Source organism: Cynoglossus semilaevis, chromosome 12 (genome assembly GCF_000523025.1).
Source record: "Cynoglossus semilaevis isolate Cse_v1.0 chromosome 12, Cse_v1.0, whole genome shotgun sequence".
NCBI lineage: Eukaryota > Metazoa > Chordata > Actinopteri > Pleuronectiformes > Cynoglossidae > Cynoglossus > Cynoglossus semilaevis.
The window spans coordinates 3,940,937-3,966,212 of NC_024318.1; the positions used below are offsets into that span (position 1 = coordinate 3,940,937).

The 25,276-nt window shown below is 40.8% G+C and overlaps 2 protein-coding genes across 6 annotated transcripts in view; both read right to left on the reverse strand.

Moving 5' to 3' along the window:
* Window positions 1-6,528: 6,528 nt before the first annotated feature.
* ubac2 (UBA domain containing 2) lies at window positions 6,529-11,987 on the reverse strand. Its single transcript, XM_008321553.3, has 10 exons — window positions 11,802-11,987; window positions 10,882-11,006; window positions 10,403-10,522; window positions 10,096-10,202; window positions 9,884-10,007; window positions 9,694-9,741; window positions 9,302-9,410; window positions 9,010-9,152; window positions 8,663-8,809; window positions 6,529-8,320 (listed from the first exon to the last, which is right to left on the reverse strand). The coding sequence occupies exons 1-10, from the start codon at window positions 11,830-11,832 to the stop codon at window positions 8,213-8,215; spliced, it is 1,062 nt and encodes a 353-aa protein (XP_008319775.1). The 5' UTR covers window positions 11,833-11,987; the 3' UTR covers window positions 6,529-8,212.
* A 4,047-nt stretch (window positions 11,988-16,034) lies between these two features.
* dachc (dachshund c) overlaps window positions 16,035-25,276 on the reverse strand; it is a 28,601-nt gene continuing 19,359 nt past the window's right edge. For 2 of the 5 annotated variants that reach the window (XM_017037010.2, XM_025060911.1), the window contains exons 5-11: window positions 24,489-24,609; window positions 24,265-24,393; window positions 20,748-20,944; window positions 20,047-20,197; window positions 18,577-18,705; window positions 18,289-18,393; window positions 16,035-16,598 (exon numbers count right to left, since the gene is read on the reverse strand). In XM_017037010.2, coding sequence (XP_016892499.1) covers window positions 16,561-16,598; window positions 18,289-18,393; window positions 18,577-18,705; window positions 20,047-20,197; window positions 20,748-20,944; window positions 24,265-24,393; window positions 24,489-24,609 — 870 coding nt within the window. In that variant the 3' untranslated portion in view covers window positions 16,035-16,560. Of the gene's footprint in view, window positions 16,599-18,288; window positions 18,394-18,576; window positions 18,706-20,046; window positions 20,198-20,747; window positions 20,945-24,255; window positions 24,394-24,488; window positions 24,610-25,276 lie in introns of all 5 variants that reach the window. The other 3 variants (XM_025060912.1, XM_025060909.1, XM_025060910.1) reach the window with 2 other exon arrangements.

Consider the following 25,276-nt stretch of genomic DNA (forward strand, 5'->3'; position numbering starts at 1 on the left):
GTAATGTATTTGATGCATTAAAAATAAAAGTCATTATTATTTCCATCATTTACTCACCTCCGCTGACACTAATCTGGAGCTAATGGAATTGAATAAGAGCAGAAATGTTTCTCCAAATGACAGCAGATGACAACATGTCATTTTACCATGTAGTTTTAATTTTTTAGAGAACAATGCAATGCCTGGGTTTTTGCCCAAATGATGTGACCTAAAAAAATTGTTTTAAAGTGAAAGTTAATAATCAGTAATAATCACAATCGGACAATGTGTTTGGACAATAATGGCATATCGGATATCAACATCCCCAGTTAAAATAATTCACATCATTTGCAAAAAACTCCAGCTTCAGTTACATTTCATTGGAGGTAAAGTTTCCTGTTGTTACAGGAACAGGGCGACAAGTCACTAAAGTGTTGCCTATTTAGCACCACTTAAGAAAACCATGGCAGACCACACGAACAGACAAGGTCAAAGGATTTAACAAAGAGAGCGTGGGAAAGTAAAAAAAAAAATCCTCCGTCCAACTAAAACCTTTCTTCCAGTGTGTACAGAGATGAGCAGCATCTGCTGTGTTCTAATCCCCTGTGATGAATGCACCAACAGCTGGACAGTCCCACAGTCGGGTCAGAGTCTGAGGAAGTGTTTGGTACAGGACCGGACGTAACGGATCTGACCCAGACACGGAGCATTTGACTCTAAAGTTCATTCAGAAAAGCAACGGAGGCAGAAAAACCCTCATCAGCTTATCACCTTTACCTCAGCTCAGAGTCAGAGCTGATCACACACAGACACACACACACGTAGATGAATTAAAAATAAACACACCGGCAGAAGCAGTGTGCATTCATGCCATTCCTCGTGTGTGTACAATTACAGAGGAAGTGAACCTGATTAAAGGTCAGAGGATGCAGGCAGGGAGATTCCTGGCAGCGCAGTCAGATCTGCAAGACGGAGAGCAAGGAGATCTGGACCACTGCTGTGCTGCCAACATTCAGCACCTTATAGTTTTACTGTCACTGTCTGTGGTGGATCAGAATGTCACGTTGTAAGAAGGAGTGAGCAGATATTTTTGAAAAACAACGTTAAACTACGCCTTAAAACTACATTAGAATATAGAAAGATACATTTAAAAAAAACAACGTTAAACTACGCCTTAAATCTACATTACAATATAGAAAGATACATTTTTAGATGATATTTCTTTGTTTGATTTGCAAGAATGAAAATTCACTTGACTCCCAGTATATAAAAATCATTCATTCCTTCATCTACTACTTGTTCCTTTTCCTGGGTCAATCACAGCTATCTACGGGTGAGGGCCCTGGACAGTCCATCAGTCCATCACAGGGCCACCTATGGTAAATTTACAGTGTCCGATCAACCTACTCCACTATCGAGCATACAAACTCCATACAGAAAGAAATGGAAACTTGCGCATCAGTGATATTTTTGCTGTAAAGGCAAGAGTCCTACCAACATTTGCCACCTTGTGGCCAACATGAATCACATACTTTAAAATAAATACATTAATTTTCTTGGATTATTTTATTATTTGAAGTCAATAAAAGAAAATCTGCTTATTCATTTATGGTATTATTTAGGAGTCTATCTTTTGTTTGTCAGATGTCAGATGTGCTCCTTGCGAAATCAGAGGTTTCTTGTAAATGGCTCCAGACATCCTTCGTCCAACTAAAACCTTTCTTCCAGTGTGTACAGAGATGAGCAGCATCTGCTGTGTTCTAATCCCCTGTGATGAATGCACCAACAGCTGGACAGTCCCACAGTCGGGTCAGAGTCTGAGGAAGTGTTTGGTACAGGACCGGACGTAACGGATCTGACCCAGACACGGAGCATTTGACTCTAAAGTTCATTCAGAAAAGCAACGGAGGCAGAAAAACCCTCATCAGCTTATCACCTTTACCTCAGCTCAGAGTCAGAGCTGATCACACACAGACACACACACACGTAGATGAATTAAAAATAAACACACCGGCAGAAGCAGTGTGCATTCATGCCATTCCTCGTGTGTGTACAATTACAGAGGAAGTGAACCTGATTAAAGGTCAGAGGATGCAGGCAGGGAGATTCCTGGCAGCGCAGTCAGATCTGCAAGACGGAGAGCAAGGAGATCTGGACCACTGCTGTGCTGCCAACATTCAGCACCTTATAGTTTTACTGTCACTGTCTGTGGTGGATCAGAATGTCACGTTGTAAGAAGGAGTGAGCAGATATTTTTGAAAAACAACGTTAAACTACGCCTTAAAACTACATTAGAATATAGAAAGATACATTGTTAGATGATATTTCTTTGTTTGATTTGCAAGAATGAAAATTCACTTGACTCCCAGTATATAAAAATCATTCATTCCTTCATCTACTACTTGTTCCTTTTCCTGGGTCAATCACAGCTATCTACGGGTGAGGGCCCTGGACAGTCCATCAGTCCATCACAGGGCCACCTATGGTAAATTTACAGTGTCCGATCAACCTACTCCACTATCGAGCATACAAACTCCATACAGAAAGAAATGGAAACTTGCGCATCAGTGATATTTTTGCTGTAAAGGCAAGAGTCCTACCAACATTTGCCACCTTGTGGCCAACATGAATCACATACTTTAAAATAAATACATTAATTTTCTTGGATTATTTTATTATTTGAAGTCAATAAAAGAAAATCTGCTTATTCATTTATGGTATTATTTAGGAGTCTATCTTTTGTTTGTCAGATGTCAGATGTGCTCCTTACGAAATCAGAGGTTTCTTGTAAATGGCTCCAGACATGTTGAGACAGAAAGTACAAAAAAAACAGGAGAAGATAAAGGAGCAACAAGTTGTCTCTTCAAAGCTGCGAGATGGAAAACGTGACAAGTGTAACAAAACCACAAACACTAACCTGCAGTGAGCCAAATCCTAATGATTAAAAGAGATTGCTGTGCTTTTGACATCATCTGTGCAAGCACAGACCAAACAAACCGGCATTCACGCAGGAGCCGGGACACAACGGCAGTGAAATGCCAAAGCTCGGAGTGGCCTGAGGGCAGGAACATGGCTGTGCCCTATTAACTCTGAGGATCATCAGTGGCCTTTTTTCCGCTGGTTTCTGCAGTGGGAATGGGATGCTAACACTGCCACATGTGGCGCACCGACACACACACACATATTCAGTGTGTGAACAACATGGACAGACTGTGATTGTTAGTAACAAATGATGTCATTATCTCAAAACGCAGCAGCTTGAATATTATTACCATATCAGTGGGAGTCAGTTGGGATTCCTGCCAATCGTCTCCCACTCTCCAACTCACTGGTGGGAAAGAAAAGGCCGGGTCAGGGTCTTGTTCTGAATTTTCTTTTTTTTTTCATACCTGTGACATGTTTTCATTTCACTTATGCCATGTCAGGGTGTGAAAGTCATGCAGCTGCCTCTCTGGTATTTCAACCATCCACTCAAACAGCATTATGAATACCAGAGCATGTTACTACAGAAGGCACTCCCTCGGGAGGATCCCCCGGTGATGCTAATGTTTTTTTTTTTGTTTTTTTTTTAGTATCTGGAAGGCACACAAACGATCGTGCAGAAACACAGTAGGAGACGAGGGAGAGAGAGGTAACATGGGGTTCCCATGGCAACCGCACAAAACAGCATGTTTTCACCATGGTAACAGAGGTGGTGAGGGAGTACGGTGGAGATAGTGATGGAGCCGGGGCTGATGCCTGCCTCTGGGCGTTCGATGTCCACCGTCATTCAACCACAGAGTCATCAACAGAAATGTTTCACATCTGTGAAGAAATGCTCATACGACCCCCTGAAAGGTAGGCATTTTTAATGCAAATAACAATTTTGGTATTTTTTAAAATATAAAAATCACCTTTGGATTCAACAGACAGACAAAAAGAAAAATGGGCCACATCCCAGTTGGCAGTGGGTCAGCAGATTGTTGGGCTGTAGAAATAGCTGTTTCTTTTTTTCCCTCTCTCCTCTTTACTATAAGTATATTATTAGTAATATTTGCCCTGAAGGTCTGTGAGTTTCTGTAGCCTGTGATCCACCGACTCAAGCAGTGGACCAGCGAAGATGAGGAAGAGGATGATGACGTGTGTTTATGGGGAGTTCATAAGATGTTAGGTGATGGATAATTTGGAGATATTGGCACTGCACAAGAGACGGAGGGGAGGTGGCATATATTATAGTTAGATATATGTATATTAATTAGTACAGTGTTTCCTAAACAGCACATATATATCATCAGAAAAAACCCCACGAAAAAAAAAATCTCATGTTCACAGTGTTTCCTAAACAGCACATATATAAATCATCAGAAAAAAACAGACAGCCAAAAAAATCTCACAAATAGTAAACTGTATGTAATGAAATATAATAATATTCCAGTTTAATTGACCTCATAACTGAACTAAAATCTCGGTCTGTTTAGATAAAGACAACGCTGATATACTGGCAGGAATTGAAGAAAGACACTCACAAAGATCTTCTTCAACAGCTCTGATTATTATTTTAGTTTTTTAGTTTTAATAGCCATCTGCTGCCACCTAGCAGAAGATGATTTAATTGCTCTGCCTGTCACACATGGACAAAGAAAGAAAAAAAAATATTTGCAATAAATAAACAATAGTTTTGAGACCAGTTAAGTGACATTGGACAATAAATAAATAATAGTTTTGAGACCAGTTCAGTCCACGACACAGTGGTTGGGAATCACTGATTTAGTAGAAGAAAAATCAAGCTGCAAAGAGGAACTCTTGAAGGACACCACAAGTTAGAAGAGCTTGGCTTCCACTGGGTGTGAGTGCAGTGGTCTCTGAAGATCTGGGCCTGGTGTGTCATTGCCCCCAGGATGGAACGACCCATGAAGAGAGCTTGGACTGGAGGCAGGAATGAAGTGATCAGGAAGAACGTCAGGGGTGAAGTCAGAGGTGTTTGGGTCATGTGTTGAGGAGAGATAGTGAATTTGCACAAAGGATGTTGGAGACAGAGCTGCCAGGCAGGAGGAGAAGAGAAAGACCTCAGAGAAGATTCATGGAGGCCATAAAGAAGGACATAAATACGGCTGCTATTACAGTGAAAGAACAAGCTGAGATGGAAGTGGACGATTCTGGTCACTCCCAACATGAGAGCTGGAGAAGATTGCGCTCTTAAAGGGACAGAGTGCTCTGTAGATGAGGGAAGGAGACACGAGGAGAGCTCTCTCCAGTTGGAGCTGCTACAAAAAGTGATAGTACTTTCTCAGTTTTATCTACCCACGCACCAAGTTTCTAAACGAACCAAAAATGGACAAACAAAAAAAAACTCCTTAATAAAAGTAATTAACTAATCTAACTCTGCTCTCTCTCTCTTCTCTTCATTAACCATCTCTGGGTTTTTTAATCACCCTTTCCCTTTTTTATGCTTTAAAGCTCTCGTGGGCCTTGTTTGGAGCCAACAATTGTTTTCAGGGGAGAAAATAAAATCACTGTAAGTAGCACCAAAAAAACGACAGACTTAATTATCTAAAACGGTTTTTACAGATGGTGAAAAAGACCATGTAAAAGAAAAGTATGAAAAAAACTTAATGATAGCGTAAAATATTCTGGAGTTTTTTCACTCTACTTTAAATGTATACTCAAATAGAGAGTGTAGCTTAGCATTAGAAGCTAAGACTGGTAAACAGTGTTAAATCTATGGGATAACGTAATGTATTAAATATCCTTTAGTTCAGTTAATGCAGTTCCTGAGCTCCAAGAGAACTTGTTCTTCACACGCCATACAGATACGTTAAGGCCACGCCCTCGTGTACTGTACCCGTGTTATTAATCTCATTAGTTTAACAACCGCTTCACACAGGAATCCATCACAAACATGTCTGTAGCGATTAGGAATATGTCGACGTGTTTGTTCAGGCGTCTTCAAAGCACGTATCATCACGAACCTACGCATACTTCAAATATCTGTATATTTAAATACTTCAGCTCTATTACCGTACAGTTCAAAATAATATCATTACCCTCCTACGTTGTTTGATTTTTGTGACATATTCAGAAAACCTATTACAGGAAAAGTGTAACTCTTTCAGGATAAATTTAATATTTATTTGCGATCGGATGAAATGTATGGTGGAACAATATGAACCTCCGAATGTGACAAAGAAATACAAGATGTTTAGATGTTAATAAGAGTCGCAGCGGTTTTTTTGTCTGTATAAAATTGAAAATATATATTTATAAAATTATTTTTGTGTTCCTGGGGCAGGACAATGTGCGGAAGCTCACTGTAGTCACGGTAGCAGGTGGGTGTGGTACAGAGCCTGACTTATCTCTACAGCGTAGATATGAACCAATGTCTCCATCTAGTGGCAAAATGGCATAATAACGTGTAATTTCTCAACGCGAAATCACTATTTTCTTTTTTTTCCTTGTAAGCTTCGGGCTTTTGTTAATTCTTGTGTCCATACAATTTTTAATTTTTACTATTTCCTGCAGATTTATTAAATGTCTGTCTTATAGGAAAGAAAAGGCCATGACAAAATAACATTAGTTTGTTTTTCCCAACAAATCCAACGCTTTATTTGCAAGTCTTCCATGCAACTCCCTCATCGCAGTTATACCACTCTCAAATAAAATAAACAAACAAAAAAAACCCCACATAAATATACACACACGACGGACTCATCTGGGCGACCATATATTATCAACATAATTACACACAAATATAAAACTAGCATCTGTGTTTGACGTCAATATATAACGGCTGCCCCACCTCTGTCGTCTTTACACTTTTCTACACGGACTAGTTGCTATGCAGTTGCATAGTCTCCGTAAGTTCATTATGTCATTGCATAAGAAATATAACTGGACTTTAAGACTGAGGTGTTCACCAGCAGGAGGCGCTATTCTCTAATTTTAATTTTTCTGCTTGCACAGCTGAGCCTAGTGGTTAGAGGATAAGAGGATCACAGGTGGTGTGTTGATCAAACACCAATCCCGCTGCTTCTCACACGCTTTCTGCTCCCCAGACATGGGATGATAGGTAAAACTTCTTCCATTTCCCAGTTAAAATCAACAAAGTCAGAAAGGGTTTTGCTTATAAACAGGTGTTCAACCCAAAGAAATGGAGGTGGGTCAGCAGGGTCGGCTAAACTTAGCTAAGTCCAGATAGATGAGGTAACACCTCTGTACATAAAACCATCTTTGCACCGTGAAGCAATTTTAAGATTTTCTTTCAAGGTAAGACAGTAAGAATTTTGTTTCCAAACACTCCTGTACAGAGAGTGTACAGCCCCACTAATACTGGGCTCTGCGCTACAACATACCAGCCAGCACAGCATCACCTGACGCATCTCTAATCTCTGGTGTGCAAGTCTTCATCCTCCAAAATTTTAATGTGTAGTAAAAAATAGTAAGTGAAAAATGTTTTGTCTTAGTAGCAGAACTAGATTTTTAAAAACACTGCTGATGAACCAGTGCCCTCAACTCATGGACCAGGACTCCACAACTGTATAAAGAGCACCTATAACAGGATGCGAGGGGTTAATGTTTGTAAACTGTGAGTCGGAGTTCTTTACCTAAAGTTTGAACTGCGACCTCTGCATGTCTTTGAATGAACAAGTATCTAGAATGTTTACAATGTCGCAGTGAAAATAAAGAAACCTTGACTTTATGTCTGGAAACTTCTTTCAACTATAACTTTTATGAAACTGTCCTACATAGAAATATTTTGGCACCCCTGTGGAGGATGTGTTCAGTCAAATATTTTCTTTAGAATCAGTTACATTCTAAAAACAACATTCATTTTATTTTCCATCTTTCACTTAACTTGAGTCTCAGTTGCACATGAGCCGTTTGAGGTCTTACTCCTCTGCCTCGATACAATGACGCCTTCAAACTGTGATGATCATCAGAAGGCGATGATACAAGCGTGTCTCCGTCTCTGGTACAAACTAATTTTACTCATTCATCAGCCTGCTGTCAGGCTCGGGCTCAGTTCAGGTTTAGCTCAGCCAAAACATGGCCTCAGGGAGCAGCGACACAGACAATAATCTGTACAAAATTCTCCTCTCCTCCTCTAATTCCTCACTCACCTTTTTGTATTCTCTGCTTTTTGCTCCACAGCTCTATGATCATTGCTTCTCTTCCTGCTTTCTCTCTCTGTCCTGATTCAACTCTGATTTTCTCACTAGTCTCTCTCTCTCGGTTTCTCACTCACTCTCCCTCTCTCTCAGTGTTGTAAGAGGAAGTTGGTGGCCATATTGATGTCATTATTTGAAGCTCTGAGTGCCTCCAGGGCATCGATTCTGGAAAAGCCCATTTCTACCAACCGTGCAACCTGTCAAAAGAAAAAGGACAAAAGATCAGTTAAAAATAATCCACTGCTCATAATACACATGTCACGTCACTCAATGTGGGTAGGACACAGAGATCAAACCTAAAGCTCACGGGCTAAATCCGGCACGCACTGTAATTTTAATGTGGCCCACCAGAACGTAACATGAGTGTGGTGATCTTAAAACACAGTTCTACAGTATAGTCTGTATACTATTGTTTACTGGGTGGGTTGAAATGTATTTTTATCGTAAACTACATCTCCCATACTGCAGGTTGATTTTTGTGACACGTCCCCGGCTGTTCTTAGACAGTATTTTAAATTTAGAGTACTGTGACCTCTCACCTGCTCCTCTGCCACAGGTGAGTTGTCCAGAGGAGGCGGCTGAGTGGACGCCTGTGTCTGGACCTGGGGATGAGGCTGTGTCGGGAATCTGTTCTGTCCTCTGTGTCTCAGAGAGGGAAACAACCTGGTCCACTGTAACAAACCGGCCTGTGAAGACAAACACAGACAGGAGTGAAGGCACCATTGAGAACTGGGTAATAAATAATACATACAATTACATGCCAGCAAAGTGTGAGGGCAGCGGCTAAAGCGGTGTGAAGTCTCAGACACACAGTCAAAAACAACATGTAGTGAACACTCCATATATCGCCCAGCAACAATAGTGCAAGATTCTGCTGCTTTTCCACCTGGTGCTGCTGCCTGCTGTTCCTCCTGGTCTCGTTGTACTGGGCCAGCATCAGCTGCTGGTCCAGCAGGTCCATCCTCTGCTGCCTCTGGATGTCCAGTGTGGCGCCCATCCCCAGAGGAGTCTCATTGGTCGGCTGGGAACCTTAAATTCACCAGTGATAAAAACACAACAGAAAAATGTTCATCAGTGGTAACTGAGTGTATTTGTATCACATTATATGGACACACTGACTAATGTCATCGTCATATTGATGTAACTTTATGTACTGTATTACTCAGTATTGACATTACTTGAAAAGATCGGCTCCAAAGTACAACGTCCGATACGAGCCAACCAGGCAGGAACGAAGAGGAACTTCTGTAAGTGGAGAACATTGGAGTAGAACAGACCACCTGAGATCTGAAAAAGAAAACATTGACAAAATTATCTCAATTTATATCTACAGTAGTGGCAGCAAACAAACAATATGAATTCCTTCAAATGATGAAGAACTTTAGTTGATTTTTGTTGTTAAAGTAATGTTTGCAAAAAGCAGATCATTAAAGAAAAACTCTTCAAATCAGGAGGCTAAAACTTTCACCAATGCCAAGTTCTACCAACATGTGTAAAATAAAGGTTTATTCTGTACTTCTCTCTTTTTTTCACAGTAATTTTTAATGACAAGAGAAATCTGGCTACTCACCAATCCACTGAGTGCAAGAAGCCACATGAATGTATTTGATGTCAGCAGCTGGAAAAGAGGACAAAAGAAATTAAAGACTGGACGTCCTACAAACATGTTGGGAATTATGGAGGGAAAAAAAAAACTGTATAAAGTTAAACGCAACCACTCACACACAAAAACACCAGCAGATTCAGCATAGACCCTTTACCTGCAGGCCTACAATGTAGACCAAAGACTTGTTGGTAATGTGGATCTGACCCAGGACCTGTGTGATTGGAATCCTTGGGATGGACAAGTAAAAAGGCACGAACAAAGAGAAGATGGGGGCGAGCCTGTGGCAGAGGACAGGGAGTTGATATGATGGATGAACAGTGAGGACGTAGTTTTGCTAGAGATGCTGAAAAAAAAAAAGTAACTCACAGTCCTGTGGGCAGTTCCTCTACTTCATGGTCAAAGATAAACAGGAAACTCTGCGCCAGGAGAAAGTCCACGAGGGCCGACAGACACCAAGTGCCAAACAGGTACGACTGGAATTGAGATGAGAAACATGTGCCACGTAGTCAAGTCCAGTGTCTTTGAATGTTAATTGAACATGTTTAGACTTAATACTTGGTTTGAAGTTGATCTAACCTAACCCAATCTGATCTGATCTAATCAATGACACCTACCATAGTGAACACATAGAGATAATGTTTTATTATTGAGGAGGTGATTATTTTTTAGTTACCGCAAATTTCCTGGTGCCGAAACTCCTCTCAAAGATCCGGAAGTTATAAATGAGAAGGCTGCTGCAGAAGGAGTCCTTCACATCTAAACAGACCAGTCTGCCACACAGTAACCTCCACACCTGCGGCAAGAAAGACAATTATATTTACATTTACATTTCTGTTCCAGTCTTAAACACACACCTTAACAGCCTGATGACACCGTTACACCAGAGTCATCACATCAGAAGCCATACATTTAGATAGCAGGTTAAATGCAAGGTTGCTGTGGATTAATATCAACTAATCGTGAACAATCATGATTAATCACTTGTTACTTAAGGCATTTGATCTATTACTTTCCCACAGCCCCCTCATGTCATCAAAGACAGACCATTAAACTAAGATGAATGTTCCCTTTATGTCTAATGAGACGGCCCTCTCTGATGTAAAAAGATGTGAGCTAATGTTCTAAACAGAACAGACACTGAAGAGAAAGAACCTGGTGCTGGTTCTTCACAGCCCGCAGGTTGTAGACAAACAGCTGTTGGTACTGTGGCAGCAGGGTGAGCATCACAGTCAGACCACTGAGAACCAGAAGAAGGCCCTTCGACAGAGGAGCCTTATCTGCAAACAACAACAGGGAAATACTGTGAAACACACAGAAGAGGTTATTCCACTTCACCTGGCCCTAAATGTGTGTCAACGTCTTCATTAAAATGTAAACTGAGTGAATTATTTTAGTAAAAATGTATTTATAATTAAAGGCCACTACATCATAATATTAACATTTAAAAGATTATTTCTGAGAGAAGAGAGAATTCCACCACAACATGTAACCTCAGTTTACCCTTTTAGGACTGTAAACTGAACATATATTTGTTGGTAAACAAGGTTACACAAGGTGTGGTTTCTTGCAGTTTGAAAACCCAGGTTCTGCCTAGAGTTATTTTGCGGCATATTTAAATTGAAAGACTGACAGCTGACAGTTTAACAAAGTCAACTTTGAAAGTGACGTTTAGAGCTGAACGGGCAAAAGGATATGGTTAGTGTAGACACCGCGATAAAACAAATTAGTCTGGGAAAATCGACACCGGACAATAATAATAACAATATATAAACGCTACTGTGAACCAAATGTTTAAATGTTTAAAGGTTTTTGTTTACATGTATTTAACTGTACATCTTAGCGTCACGTCTAAAAGTAAATTATTATTATTATTTGACTCAAAATAACATTTAAGGATATTAAACATATTTTCCATTGCTGTATTATCAACTGAATAAATGAATGGCAGCGCAGTGCTAACAGTAGTTAGCTCCGTTAGCTGTGTTACAGTAGCCGCTGACAGGGAGGCGGGGAGTGAACACTGCGACAGCCCGGCTCTGACTCGGATTCTACGTTGTTTTATACACACTTACAGAAGCCCCGAGAGCCAGAGATGGTAAACATGGTGTCTGAGTATGTGGCGCTGTCCAAACGAAGATTGTTACTCCCAATAAAAAACAAAACAAACACTAAGGCAGCGAAGTAAAGTTAAAGTCAGGGTCCATGCTGAGGGAAGAAAGCGACAGAAACAGAGGCTAAAGGGAACTGTTCTACGGAAGTCCAACTAGCCCAAAAATATCGAGGTGGCTTTCTTTTTTTTTCTTCTATGCTGGATTATTAGAGGAGGCCAAAGAGCATTAAGGTCGATTACTGACACCTACTGAGCTGTAATCTGGGTTTGGTGCTCTTTTTTGGCAAAAATGCTACGACAAAGACGAGTATTGTGGTACAACTGGAGTATCAGCAAAAGTGGAACCTGTACACTGATTTCACGTTTCATTTATTTTTCGTGTAAAAATGTAACTGCAAAAGAAGAGCAAAGATAATAATAATAATTATTATAACAACGGAAATTAAGACACACGATCATATTAAGCAAAGAAGAGCAAAGATAATAATAATAATAATTATAACTACGGAAATTAAGACACTCTACGATCAGGTTAAGAATGGTTTATAATGTATTTTTTCCTAAAAAGAAAACGGAAATTCAACAATCCTTAATGAAATATTATGTTTCAAACATCGCAATGTAAATTCTGGGCCTGTAGAGGACGCTATAGCTCTATTTTAACAATAATCTATGACTATCGTATTATTTCCTACCATAAACTTTGCCCAAAAACAAACTACTTTTTTTTAATCCGAACAAACGAACTAATGGTGTAGTGCATTAAAACTATTTTTCATGCTGTTGCATAGTTTTAAGACAAACACGAGCAAATACAAAGAAAGGCTGAAATAAGTAAGTACATGAAAATGTAATTATTTCATTTTTAGTTTTCTGCTGCCTTCGGTTGAATATCCAGGGATTGAAATAGTCGTTATTTATTTTAGATTCCATGTTCTCTCAGTATCAGCTTTTCTTCTCCATCTTTCCCACCTTTGAGCTTGTCTTTATTCTTTCTCTTAAATCTAGGCTAATCAATATTTAGAAAAAAAGTGCCTTCTAAGATTCTTCATTAGATTAATCCCTAATTATAAGTGGAAAAAGCACTGGGTTGTAAATTAGCAAAGGTCGTGGCCAGAAGTGAGAAACTCTTATTCTGTAGCGTGCCCTTTTCAGACCATGGCACGGTACAGTGTAGCATGTTATCAGAGCAAAATGAGAGATAAATCAGTGTGTACATCACTCCATTGTTGCAGCTGGAAAAGGTTAAGTTCAATTTGATGGCTGTGTGTACTGCTGGGCTCATAAAAGGCGGAAGAGGGAATGTCCGGAATAACCTGGCTCTCGGGGAGTTGGTCTCACTGGGTGCATTTAAAGAAGCCTCATTTTCAAAAACTTGCAGATATGCACATCTGGCTGTGCATTTTTTGAGACCAATTAATTTCCCTGCTGTCTGGGCCTCGGTGTTGATGCTGTAGATGAAGTGTGTTGTAAAATAAATAATAATAATAAAAAAATCCCAGACAGATTTTATAACGGTTGAGTCGAACAATTCAGCTATTTCATGTAAATACAATTTTATATAAATCTTCTTCTGTTTATCAATAAAGTGTTTGTATTAAATTGGATGTAAAATATGTAAACAGTCATCACCCACTTGGGTGAGAGTTGAACCATCTGCTGACTCACCCCAACATTTCTGCGCTCTCATAACTTTTATAAAGAAGTTTGTTGGTTTTTTTAATTGCAGACAGGCAATATATCAGGACAGAGGCTGCAGCATGTACGACTTTCCTTCTCAGAGGCGTCATCTTTCTGGATATAACCCTGATTAGTAATCCCTGCGACTTCCACAGGTGATTTCCAGGCCCTGCAGCACCGGTTTGATCCTGTTTTATCTTTAGCTCCGTCGTGTTTAACCACTTATAAATGTGTTTATGGACTAAACTTGCATACAAGTAGCACGGGGACTGTTTTGTCGCTTAAGGCCGTGTGGTCAGTTTTCTGACAGAGTAGTAACAATGTTAATTATCTTTGGGGGCCTTGAGCAGGATGTGACTGCACAAAGTCCAACTTAATGACTTTTTCTGATGGTCCTGTGGCCTTTTGCATACAACGTGTCGTATCTTGTCAAGGTCCAGACTTCCTTTATAAAAGTCCTGCTATTTTTTTTCTTTTTTTCTTTAACTCCAGGCTGCAGTCAGTGTGTCTATTTTTTTTCTGAATCTGGCTGCGACCGTTCATTAGATGCAACTCTTATGTTATGTCCAAGTACATTTGAAAAGATATGGTGAACAGCTGTCTAATAGTGTTGCATTTCAGAATCATCCGCAGATGCAGCAGCGTGTTAGTCCTCATTGGTTAGTTCCCACCCATTAGGTCTATTTGGCTGCTGGTGGTCAGATGTGACGGCAAAGCAAGAGCTGGGGAACAGCTTGCTAATTGTGTTTCAGACCTTCTCTGTCACTGATGTAGGAGTGAGGTCTAAAAAAGGTTGCTCTGCCCCTGTTCTCAATCAAAGATAATACGATTAAACAGCACCGGGATGTGTGTATGTGTTTGTGTATGTGTGTGTGTATGTGTGTGTGTGTGTGTGTGTGTGTGCTTCCCAATAAAGAGACTCCAGATTTGGAGACAGCCTTGACTCCTGCTGTTTGCTTTGTTCATTAAGAGGAGATGAGCAGATGGTTTGCTGGTCTGTTGTGCAGTGCACACATGCGGACGTGAGCGCAAACACACACACACACACACACACAGAAGCATGCACGGACACACACACACACATGCAAATACACATACATGCATGCTCGGTCCTGTCACCTTAGCTTTATCCTCCATTTATCTTTTCCATTACACATCTCTCAGCAGGACTGTGTATTGTGAGGGATGTGTGTGTGTGTGGGTGTGTGTGTGTGTCTGGTGTCTGACAAGGCAGCGTGAAAGAGTAGAACAGGAGTGAATGAAGTCACAAAGCTTTTTAGTCAAGACAGCCTCAGAGGTGGTCAGGAGCTGATGACTCATTCACACATTCATTTCTGTGAATCATTGCTTTTCACTTGTCAGCCACTCTGTTTTCAGGAAGAATTGCTTGTAGCAGAGGTATTGTTTTATTCCTGCAACACAGCTTATCTGCCCGTGTCCAGGAAACGGCACACGGCACATTACCACCAGGTTGCCTGAGCAGAGACTGGCCCAACGCTATTTATACGCAGCAGAGGAAAACTTCATCTTACCGGCTGTCTCTTCAAGACAGGAATGAAACAACAACGGCATTTAAAAAAAAAAAAGAGTCCTAACATTGTTACATATTATTTTGCTTACGAATCATGATTGTACTGTAAGGGTGTACAGTAACAGTCACTCCATGGAGGTTTTTTTTCATCTCAGAAATAATATATATGAAGGGTGTACAGTAACAGTCACTCCATGTGATACTTGTGATTATTTTTAAAGTTTTTTTTTCATCTCAGAAATAATTTATATTTAAATCCTGCCCATGTTTAGACAAAAAATGGAGGCTATTGGAACCCAAAGAACACCATCCCCACTTAATGATAAAAGAATTACTATGTACCTTATTACGTCAAAGTGATATTTTGAGAAACTGAGACAGGCTCTGACCTGACCTGACCTAGGTACCTATTTCCTTGTTGTTGTTTTGTCAGATAATCATTTCCAAGAATCAGTATACAAAAGTAGAAACTCTATAAAAAAAAAATTTTTTTTGCAGAAACTTGACCTGAAAATTTAAAATATTGTCACCTCATTTTTAATAGTTCTTGTTTTATTTTGAGTGTCCTCGTCCTTCCCGTCTTGACTGTAGGAGACTCCTGTGAGCCGCATCGTCAACATTTCACCAGAGGACAGTTTACATGTGACACCGCTAAGCGCCTTCCTGTCCGTGTGTCAATACTTACGTGCAGGGTTTTTTAAAGATGGCGCACTAATCAATGTTACACCAGTGCTTATATATGTACAGACATGCAAGTGCAGGGACCCTCTCTGCCCCCCCCCCAACGCCCTCCACCAAGTGCCTATACTCCTCTGCATGCACAATAAAAATCTCAAGGTTTTTTACTGCCTCTACAGAACACTAAGGCATTTTGTTTGTGACTAAAAACAATAATATTATTAATAATAATAACAATAATAAGAATCAGGTCCAGCAATGAAAAAAGAGACACGTGAAAACAGGAACAAAGGAGCGCTAGCACAATTTAATAAAAAGGATTTGTATTGTTTGTATTGTCCAACTGCACTACTGCATAACATACACAATACACGTCATTTACTGACTGTACAACATGCCATTGTGTGCGTGTGTTTTTTTTTTTCATTTACTTTTAATAATAACAAAAGGATGACTATATCGTATATGTACACAACTCTCTGACAGGTAATATTGTCCAGACAGACAGCACTGACAGAAAACAACTGTGATCATTTTCACCTAGGATTTAAAAAAATGATTTTGAAAGAAACACAGTCAGAAACACATAATAATAATAATAATAATAATGAGAAGAAATGTGACGCAGTTCACACTGTGGCCCAGTGTTGGCGATGAACTGCAATAAATTAAACGAGACCGAAAACGAGAGAAGGAGTTCAAATGTCAACCTCAGAACGTAGAGGTGCGTCTCAGATATGACTGAGCATGCCTGTCCGTTGTTTTTTCTCTATCCATCCATCCATCCATCCATCCATCCAGTCATCCATCCATCCATGCTTTCATGTCGGCTTCAGTACATCCCAGCTGCCTTCAGAAACACTCTTCCCTCTGAAATGAAAGAAAAACAGATAATGTTGTTCAAGAAATTATAAAAACAATATCATTATTAATCTCCTGTTAATGACCATGAAGGGAATATTTAACAATTTAGTAAAAAGTTAAGACTTTAATTTCTTTCACCTACAATTTATTTTCATCAGCTTTCAGTTAAAAATGTCTTCTGCCCCCGTGTTCCCATTTTTTGAGCTAAAAATGGCTGGCACAAAGCGCTCACATCCTGCCCTGCTGTCTGACAGACAATTCCCCTTTAAATGATTTATTACCGGGTGTTAATTATGCAAATGATGTCCAAACAAACTCGTCATGAGGACAATTAAGACAGCCGTTAATTAGTGGCCAGTTTTCTTCTTGCTTCACTGACATTCAATTAAAAATTGCCTTTGGAACAAGAGCGCTGGCTGGTACGGCCGTGGCCTGGCTCGCACGGCGTGGAGAGGAGAGGTGTAGGTGGAGCCGTACACTCTGGAGATCACTGCTGTTTCTTTATGGAAGTTCATTCCCTTTATCTGTCCTGGTGTAGACAGTTAACGTCCTAGAAAAGAATTTCTCTGTCTTTCCTGAACTTCACCACAGCCTGTGTAGCAGTGGTCAGAGGATCGGGCTCGTTATCAGAGGCCGGTCGTAGGTTTGAATCTGCCCTGGTTGTGAGTGAGAAAGTACTGCTAAAGATGAATATCATCCCAATCTGAGTTTTACAATTTGTTTTAGCTCTTGTCATGCAAAACAGTGGATTTTATGGAGTGAGAAAGTACTGCTAAAGATGAATAAATAGTAAGTTTTCACATCATCCCAATCTGAGTTTAACAATTTGTTTTAGCTCTTGTCAAACAGTGGATTTGATGCATAGAAATATTATTGTTTTTTAAATGTAAAATAAATAATAAAACATAACCGGTTGGTAAAAGTGTAAGTAAATAAGTAAAATGACATTTTAGTAATTAGAAACCAGACCCCCGGTGAGGTGTCTGAGCTCTGTGTGTGTTCCGTCTTCCTCCGTCCTACTCCATTAAAAACCTTAGCCTCAGTGAACCGCTTCACACTTCATTTGATTTTGTTCAATTTCACAGGGAGTGGCCGCCCTGTGAAATCTTTGAAAACCCTTCCAGTCCACCGGTCAGTTGAGCATCACAGTCAGTGAGGAAGGTAGAATGATGAACACTGATGTTCGGAGTTCAACACCACAGCAGGTAGATCACTGTTTATTTCAATCACAACCCGGAGGGTTTGGTTTTTATTTCAATGCAGGAGCAATGGAATAAAACTGTGACTGTAGAGGATTTACTAACTCCTCCTGACCTGATAATACTGTTTGTCTAAACCAGGGGGTGTTAAAATCATTTTAGTTCAGTGGTCCAGATTAGATGTCAAGTGGGCCGGACCAGTACAATCCTAACATAATTATAAGTATATAAGAAAACATTCATATTTGATGAAAAAAACATCAACATTTTTTTTACTTTCAAAATTAATCAAGCGGGCCGGAATGAACCCCAAGGCGGGCTGGTTTTGGCCCGCGGGCCGCATGTTTGACACCACTGGTCTAAACGGTCCTTTACACCGCGGGGTGTTGACTGAACGTGTTTGTCCTGAAAGCAGTCCTTTTCATAGAAACTGATGAAGCTGAGCTGTGCTGAGCTACTCCTTCATCTTCATCATCATCATCATCATCATCATCTACCTGCTACTGTAGCCTTGGTGTCCAGCCTGCTGTCGCTGTGGTTGCTCCCGTCCATGTCCTGGCTCATGGGCTCTGTGTGAGGAGCGGCTGCCGATGATTGATGTCCTGTAGAGCAGCGGGTAATTAACAAGTGCACTTCATTAACGGCTGATGAACGGTCGAGGTTCAAGACTTGGTGACATTTAATGTAAAAATGAGGCACAATAAAATTGTTTTAGCCTGATTATAGGGTCATAATGAAAGATTAAAAATATGATGACAACATTAAGGGAGCTGCCGTCCAGGTACCTGTGTGTGTGTTGGCAGTGTGCAGCAGACTGTGCTCCGCCTGGTCTCGCAGTTTCACCTCCTCCTCCAGAGCCTCCTGTAGTCTCCTCTTACTTCTCTTCTCCTTCTTTAGACGCTTCTGGATCAAAACTAAAGGAAGATGGAAAAAAATGTGGTTTGAGTTCATGATGAGGAATAAAAAACAAATCTGATGGAGTTTTTAAATACCTGCCAATTATATTATATTCAGTGTGTGTTCAGTGTGTACACAAATACCCCTAGTACCCTACATACTGTATGTAGCCCTATGAAAATACACAACATGCAATATAGAAAAAGGAAAGAAAAAACAGTCAATTTAATACACCAATATATAAGTAATTATATATTAAATATATAATATATTTAATTACAATGTACAGAAAAATACATGTACACAAACATATTCAGTATATGTATATACAGTATGTAGTGTGTATGTATGTGTATTTATGTAAATGTATATATTTGCATATATTTATATATGTTAATATATACACAAACAAACATAAATACAATGTATGTATGCATATATTTATGTATATATATGCAGCTGTACATATGTATGTACTATGTATATATATATGCAGCTGTATGTATATATATTTTTATGTATATATATATGCAGCTGTATGTACAGTATATATATTTCGTTGATGTAATATATACATATAAATCCTTTTAAATTATTCATATATATTACATATATTTGGTATAATAATATAAATTGTTTCTAATTATTAAGCTCAGTTGTGGCTTTTAGATCAAACGCCCTGTGGACCAAACATGACGTATTGCTGTGACAGATCTGGCCCCCGGGCCATATCTCTGACATCAGTGGTTATCATGTCGGTCCCTCAGTCTCCTGGCTTTACGAGAGATTCCTGTACGACGTGTTGTCGAGGTTGGAATGAAATATTATTTGTCAGCGAGTGCAGCCAACATGAAGTGGCCAGCCTGCATGAAATCAAACTGGATTCACTTTGAGGCATCACTGGTGGGGAAACGCTTGTTTTACCGTGTCTGTGTGCACTGACTGTCTCCTCCATCACGTCAGACACACCGGGTCAAATGTCCAGGATCAGCTTCGACTTCCTACAAACCCACTATGATCTTATCAAGACAAACGGCCTTAATCTGACATTAATGTGATTAGGGAAGCCCTTGGACATGTGGTTAGAGGATCAGGCCTGATTTTTGGAGTGGGGTTGAAGGTTTGAATCCTGCCCTGACTGTAGTAACCAGTACCAGAATTACTGGATGGGTATTTATTGGAGCTCCTGTCATGTTAGTGACGTAAGTAATATTATATTTGTTTGTTTATATTTTAATAATATAAATATATGTATATATAAAAAATAATATATATTATATTATATATATGAATATATATATATATATTTTTTTTTTATTTTTTTTTTTATTTCGTGTGTAGCGTCCAGTGTGGTCTACCTCTGTTTTTCTGTTCGATGCTCAGCTGACGCTCCAGTGTCTCCCTCAGCTCCCTCTCTCTGACCAGCTCCAGCTTCAGCTCTGTCCTCTCCAGCTGGTCCTGCTTCTCCTGCGCCCGGGCGTTTTCTATGGCAACCCTCAGCAGACCCTGCTTGGAGACACATCAACAGGTTACACAAAACATCCAGCAGCCACCTCCGCACTCTTACAAACACTTTCACCTAATCCCGAGTAAATAATTATTTTTATTTTTTTGGATGACACTAAAAAAAGAGATCTCCCTGCGGCAAAAACACAAAGATAAGAAAAGATCCTGGCTCTACTTCAGGCAGTTGGATAATAAAAAAAAGAAAAAGAAAATGAATTTGACTTTTCAACATGAAAGCATGGCTGATCTTTTAACTGGGTGCTAAAAGCAGAAGTGCCATCGCATCAGGGTCAAACCAGGTTAAAAACATGTTTTTCCCCCCTCTGTGTAAACCAAACCAGTGAGTGCTTTCATTGTGACTCTGCTGTAACAAAGACAAGCTAAATCTGAGAAGCAGGTCAGCACACGCCCATTCCAATTACTGCATTTCTTAAATGTCTGCCGTGTCTGCTATTTACCATTTCAGGAAATCCCAAAGAGTGTCTCATCTCCTTTCCTATTCATCTCACAGTATAATAATAATGATGATAATAAAGCCCCAGCAGAGCCTCACCTGGATGTTCGTGAGCAGGGTCTCTATGGAGGACAAGCCTTCAGGGAAGATGAAGGGAGTGTGGTGGAGACCTGCTGGGATCTTCTGTCCCGCAGGGTAAGCTACCCTCTCGCAGCCCTCCCTGCCTGACGGGGGTTTCTGGTACGCTTGTCTATCACAGCTCTCCCTGCTCGTCTGAGTGGCCAGGCTGTTGGTATCTGCAGGGCAGAGACGGAGACATGGTTGATGTCGGTGTCACCGAGGACGATACAGTAATAAGGGGACACGGCGTTGATGAAGGTTAAACTCAGATTTGTATTAATTACACTTTCGCTAATGCATTAAGTTCATTCATTGTACGCGGCCCAAACATCAAATGGGTGTTTACACTAATTACTGCCCGTGCGAATGCCGGTACATCGACGGAGAAGTGCCGCTTTGAGGGATTGAAAATGTGGTTAGCCTTTATTAGATGGCACTCTGCCTATTGATAATTCATCACAGCTTGACATCTCACATAAAAACAGCTAAGACGCTGCATTATGGATGACCATCTGTTTGTAAACCTGAGAACGGCCTATTCCCGATTGGTGACAGTGAGGGAGATGGCGATTAGCTATTTCGCCTGCTTCCCCCCCGCAGCCCCACCCGCTGCATCAGGCTGTTGCTCACTCCATGTGTGGACTGTCACCCGAGCCACTGAGGACGGCGACGTCCTGGGAGTCCGCTGTCTATTGGAGCAGAGACAAGTGTGAACGTGAGATGCGATATCTGGCACTTTTCCTCCGTCTGTGACAAATGACAGTGTTTTCTCCACTTAGCTGACCACAGCATCTTCTGCTCCAAAACCCCACCCTCCTCCCTTTTACTCCGCCTCGGCCGCACGTCTTGGCAACTGTCACATTCAAGGTGTTTCACAGATGAGAGGCAATACCCCTCCCTTTTCTGCCTCTTTCTTGCTAAAAGCATTGCTCTGTAGAGAAAGGTAATTAGCAGGTGCTGGCGAGCTCAGCGGAGGGCATCCAACTACACTCCTGTGGCTCGCATACAGACACACACACACACACACACACATATTCATAGCCACTGAAGTGCACAGTCAGCAGCGTGGGCTCCCCAGGCTCCTTGGATGTGACTGATCCTTTATTGAGTTACTGTTTTACGCCTACTTTACTTCACACTCACACCTTTGGCATAAACACACACAGACACACACACATATAACACACTGCCAGCTCGTTTAATCATTTACCCATTTCTGTAACCAAGGTCACTGTCTGTTTTTCTTCTTTTCTCCCAACTTCATCTCTCTTTCTTCCCCCCCTTCGTCTCTTATCCCTCTCCCACCCGTCCCCAGGGCTAATGAACTTCACCACGTGAAGAAGACTGCCAGTCAGCGGAAGAGATCGGAGAGAGAGAGACAGAGAGAGAGGGAGAGAGAGAGAATAAAAATCTGCTGATGTTTGGGTTAATGGGAGTGAGGTGTCAGGGATGGCCTCTGATCTTTGCTGCATGGATACGTTGTTCAAAGACCACCAAAAACAGCACACACAGCCAAAACTGACTTGCATACACACTCTCTCTCACACACACACACACACACATTCACCCGGAGATTATCATACAATGGATTGACAGAATGACAGCGGCGGAGAGCTCTTTGAAACTCCGTCCGATCCACGCTAAACCTGTCCTGTGATGTTCTAGGTCAAATACAAAAGCCTGCAATCCAGCAAATGTACATGCATTTCATTTGCATGCAGGAAAATCAATTGAAAATCAATTGCATAAATGTGATGCCTGATGCATGGCGTTCACGTCGTCGGTGCCATCACTGTTTCATCAATACGTTCACAGATACCTGACAGCACGTGAAGCCCTTACCTGGGCGGCCTTTGTGATTTTTCTAGATTCGATTACTGAATAATGTGATTCGCTATCGGAATACATTGACGCGGGCGCGTGCGCGCACATACAAACTCCCACTTTCCCTCTCACTTTCGCTGCCTCTCGCAGGAGATTTCTGCTGACTGTTTGTCCTTGAGCAGTCCTCATTAAGCTAATGCAAACCTCCCTGACAGAGAGAACCAAACAACTGACGTTGCAGCGCCGTGGCAACGCGGGCCTTAACGACAGGGAGGCAGCGGTTATGCAGATGAGGTCCAGCTGAGAGCACGGGAGGCCGCCTGGCTCGTTAGGCCACGGCCCGGCAAATGGCTCGCTAATGTAACACTGCTTCCTGGTCTAATGGAGCCCTGTTTTTGCAGAATTATTTGTCTTTGCTCGCTGCGGGGTGTCAGGAGGGCCACCAACGGTGAGGAGGAGAGAGGGGAGGGGGGACAGGGGGAGGAGGGGTGAACACTCGTGAACCTTCATCGAACTGTTACTGAGAAATTCTGCTGCCGTGGAACAGTGAGGATCACACTCCTTCTTAAAAAGGAATACATTTGACACACAGTTGGAAATGACTCGGAGGTGAAGAAAATAAAAGTCCAAAAGCTCAGTGTGTGAGAATGTACGATATAAAACCCCTCACTCTTTTTTATCCGAACACTAAGTGTGTTTGGTGGAGGGATGCTGCCCCCTGCCTGCGTTTTCTCTGATTTCTTTGCCACTGGTCTGGATGTTTCCAGTTTCTAGTTGAAAACAAATTGATTAAAGAGCAGTAATGCAACTGGAGAAAACTGAAACTGGACAAAGAGGACGTAGCTAACACAGGTGAGCTACAAAAACGCACTAGCTGTCAATTTTAACATTGGTGATATTTATCAGATTCAAAGTGTGTTTCAAAAAGTCAGACCAGAAGACTGATTAATATTGTTAACCAAAGTTAATAAAAGCTCAATTTTGAGTTGGATCATTTTTTATTACATTTTTCCATTTTATTGATTCCATCGTTTGGAAAGTAACAAATAAAAACAGGTGTGAAACACAAATATCTAACTACCTACTAGTTATTTGTCTTTCTGTTCCAGCAATAAACTAAAAATTGTTTTTTTTTTGTCATATGTAGGAATGTGGATTCATCTTGATTAATCCTGATTAATTCCGTTAACTTAATTGAATAATCGTGATTAATCAGATTACATTTTTTAAGTGTTTAACAGGCCTAAACAAAAAAAGTGTAATTAATTTAATGGAAAGATGTTGGTGTCATGTACACATAATTCTATACCACTGCGCACCAAGGCGTCTGAGCTGTGTTCATAGCAGCCCCTACAGGTCAGTGCAAGAACTTCTTAGAATAAATGAATGAATAAAGGATCACAGTTTCCACAGTTGCCGAGGTGCAAATGATGACAAGGACAGATGGACTGGACGCATCATCAGTGCTGGTTCTAGAGTATTGACAGAGTTTATTCAAAGGGAATTGATCGGGGACGAGAAATAATCATTACTAAACATTAAAAGATTAACGACTTGGAAGAAGTCATTTCCATAAACCTTGACCTTTAAGGTTACATGTAAATTTGAAGGCCAGCACTGACCCTGGTTCAACCAAACTAGTAGAAAAAAAAAGAAAACCCACCGAGCTCACCTCTGTCAGTGTGGCTCCTCTTGTTCTCCTTGCCGTATTCTACTGGAGTTTCAGCCTCTTTTATACTCGGCACCAGACCAGGAGAGTGTCCCAGCACACTGTGACTTGATGACAGGCCATCAAGAGAGACTGCAGAGGACAAAGGGAAGTCACACAGAGTCCACGAAGCACTCGTTTGCAAATTTGCAGTTACATTCTTTTTCTGAGGGTTGATAAATTCGTACATGTGACTTCTTGGATGCGGTCTGTATGAGACGGGGAACTGGACGCACTGCTGCTGTGATTGGACGACATCTGGGCTTCATCCAGTGAAGGAGAAGGCGAAGGGCTGTCACGCACTCTCTCCTACAAAAACGACAACAAAAACAACAAAAACAAAGTGAAACTGTGACTTTCAGCTTCTGTTACATGATTAATAAACAGTCCAAATCCAACTGAGGACCAGCCTTGTTCTCATCCCTGTGTCACGTATCTGTGACTGATCCCTGTGTGCAGACGGGAATAAAAGCTTTTGGGAGAAATGAAGGATCGGATATCAATGTTTTTATGTCGTTAGCCTCTTTTAACAAACAATCCCCCGGAGGCCTTACTGTATATTCACAGGTTAAAGTTTCATAACTTGAGCCCATGTTGATTGAACTTGGACTATCTTTAGGGTTGACAAAGACACACTGCTGTTTCCACAATAAAGAGGTGTTGGGTTGGTGTCCAAGGTGTGGTTTCAGAAAATAAAGCTGACCTTGCTACTTCTTTAATGCAAAAAAATGCACCTTTATTAGCTGTTAGGACGTATTAATAGTATAATATAATGTGATATCATATGACTAACACTGTCTTTGTGTGTATGTTAGACAGTGTTTACAAAAGAAGAAACTGTTTGTTTGTGCTTTATTGTCTTTTTTCTTCTAAACTGGACTATCATGATAATCTGAGTTTGATTCCAAGAACTATTGAGTGATTCTTTTCAAAATCCACTGAGATCTCCTCTGAATTGACTGTGGCCCAGTGAGTG